The 2500-nt window shown below is 44.6% G+C and overlaps 1 protein-coding gene across 1 annotated transcript in view; it reads left to right on the top strand.

Moving 5' to 3' along the window:
- Positions 1–2500, top strand: part of LOC122258444 (blastula protease 10-like) — a 16583-nt gene that overhangs the window by 9098 nt on the left and 4985 nt on the right. Inside the window, exons 7-11 of the mRNA XM_043024392.2 lie at positions 1–107; positions 745–876; positions 1096–1173; positions 1571–1724; positions 2421–2500. The exon at positions 1–107 is cut by the window's left edge and continues 20 nt beyond it; the exon at positions 2421–2500 is cut by the window's right edge and continues 52 nt beyond it. Coding sequence (XP_042880326.2) covers positions 1–107; positions 745–876; positions 1096–1173; positions 1571–1724; positions 2421–2500 — 551 coding nt within the window. The remainder of the gene's footprint in view (positions 108–744; positions 877–1095; positions 1174–1570; positions 1725–2420) is intronic.

The raw sequence follows: 2500 nt of genomic DNA, 5'->3' as shown, positions 1-2500 counted from the left end.
CTCGACTGTGGTAACATTGGATCCCGCGATGCAGATATACCTTGGCCAGAGTGTAGACCTAACCTTCAGAGATATCGCCATCGTCAACCACATGTACGGCTGTTCAGGTACGTTCCATGGGGCGGGAAGAGGGCGGAGGTTAGGCTCTGGTTTAGAGCCTTTTCAGTTTGGTGTGTGTGTGTGTGTGTGTGTGTGTGTGTGTGTGTGTGTGTGTGTGTGTGTGTGTGTGTGTGAATGAGAGAGAGGTTATGGCTGTACGTGTGTCAGATTGAATACATTAAGTATCATCTTTCCCAAGTTTCAGTTATGGTTTATTGGATTTCCGAAACTTTTAGAGAGAGAGAGAGAGAGAGAGAGAGAGAGAGAGAGGTATGACGGACAGCGAGAGAGAGGGAGAGAGAGAGAGAGGAAGAGAGAGAGGGGAGAGACGGAGAGGAAGAGGAAGGAGAGAGAGAGAGAGAGAGAGAGAGAGAGAGAGAGAGAGAGAGAGAGAGAGAGAGAGAGAGAGAGAGAGAGAGAGAGAGGAGAGACGGACAGCGAGAGAGAGGGAGAAAGAGAGAGAGAGAGAGAGAGAGAGAGAGAGAGAGAGAGAGATTGAGATTGAGAGAGAGATAGAAAGACGGGAAAAGACAAATGAAGAGAGAGATAAAAAGAGAGAAAAACAGAGAAGCAGAAATGGAAAGGCAAATGGAGAGAGACATGAAGAGTGAGCAACATAAAGTTAAATCCGTATCCCTCCGCCAGATATCTGGAGGGGGTCCTGCTCCTCGCCCCCTACCTGCAAGAACGGAGGTTACCTGGGCAGCAACTGTCAGTGCAAGTGTCCGCCTGGGACTTCGGGCAGTACGTGTGCTGAGATCACGGGTTCTTATTACCGTGAGTACGCATCTGATCTTACCAGGCTTTACAAAATGTTGATTAATCACTTCAATATCCACTAAGCAGTTAAGGAAACTTTGCTGTCCAAACAACTGGCAGAAACAAATTGGTCTTACTGCCTCACACCAGAGGTAATCAACTGCAAATAACGGGAACAATAAGATATGCAACTTCCGACAAGTCTTTACAACTCTTTCCCTTTCTTACAACCAACAGCGGCGCCAAAATGTGGTGGGAATATTACTAAAGCCTCGACCATCACAACGCCAGGTTTCCCCTACAAATTCCCCAAAGGTAGATTTCCTTATTTAAAAAATCACTGGCGTGCTGTGTTAATGTATATGCAGTTATGTACACTCGGATTTAAATATATGTACAAATCTATAGGAGTCCACGTATGTATGGCAGATAGGCAAACAGAGCCAAATAAAATCACACACACACACACACACACACACACACACACACACACACACACACACACACACACACACACACACACACACACACATGTATATACACTCAAACAAACACACAAAAATACAAACACACACAGAGTGAGAGAGTGACTGAAAGGGAAAGAAAGAGCGAAAGAGAGAGAGGGAGAGAGAGAGGGAGAGAGCGAAAGAGAGAGAGAGAGAGAGAGAGAGAATCTAAATCTTTTATTTATCCTCTACGTTGACCAATCCAGGGACGCAATGCATGTGGTGGATCCGTGCCCCAGACGATTGTCATATGCCCGTCGTCACAGTGAACGACTTCAATCTCTTCGGAAAAAACAGAGACGGGCTGTGTTCATGGGATCGCCTCGAGGTCAGGAGGGAATCGCTATACTACGGCGAAGAGTAAGCCGGAGGAAGAGGCAATTGGAGGAGAAAGGGGAAGGAAAGAGAGAGACGATTGGAAATTTGGTGTTATGTCAGTTGCAGTAGTGAGGATGATTAAGGTTATAATAGTGATAGTAGCTATAATAATGAAATGATAGTGATAACGCAATTATGATGGCAATAACAATGATAATGAATGTGTTGATGAGGATACTGATATTAATGATAATGGTGAGGATACTGATGATAATTGATAATGTTATAAATGATGATGATTATATAGTGATGATAATGTCAATGATAGGTATGTTACAACTATTATGAAAATGATGATATTGCTGATAAGAACAAGCATTATGATTAATGCTACTAATGATGATGGTAAGGACAATGCTGATAATGATAGTATTATCACTATTATCCTTTGTGATATTATTGTAAATGTTAATAGTAACAACAATAGAAGTCGTAACAACAGCAGGAAAGGAGAGAGAAGAGCAAGCAGTTAAAATAGACCGGGGATTAGGAAGGGAGAGAGAGAGAGATCAATGTCATCCGATCGTAGCTATACGACCCATGCGATCATACCAAAATGATTATATCTACGTGATCGTAACCCTGCGATCATACCTTCCTGATCGTCCCCATGTGACTGTCTCTACCTGCCGCCGTGTGTTCCTCCTCGTACACGGGTCGTCCTCCACCTGCCCACAGGTACTGCGCGAGTGACCTGTCTCCCGGCACAACGATTACCAGCAGCGGCCGAGACCTCCTGCTCTACTTCCGCGGGGCGC

This window comes from Penaeus japonicus, unplaced genomic scaffold (genome assembly GCF_977035675.1).
Source record: "Penaeus japonicus unplaced genomic scaffold, GWHDUDI00000001_assembly GWHDUDI00000001, whole genome shotgun sequence".
Classification (NCBI taxonomy): Eukaryota; Metazoa; Arthropoda; class Malacostraca; order Decapoda; family Penaeidae; genus Penaeus; species Penaeus japonicus.
This window is presented reverse-complemented; position numbering and strand designations above follow the sequence as displayed.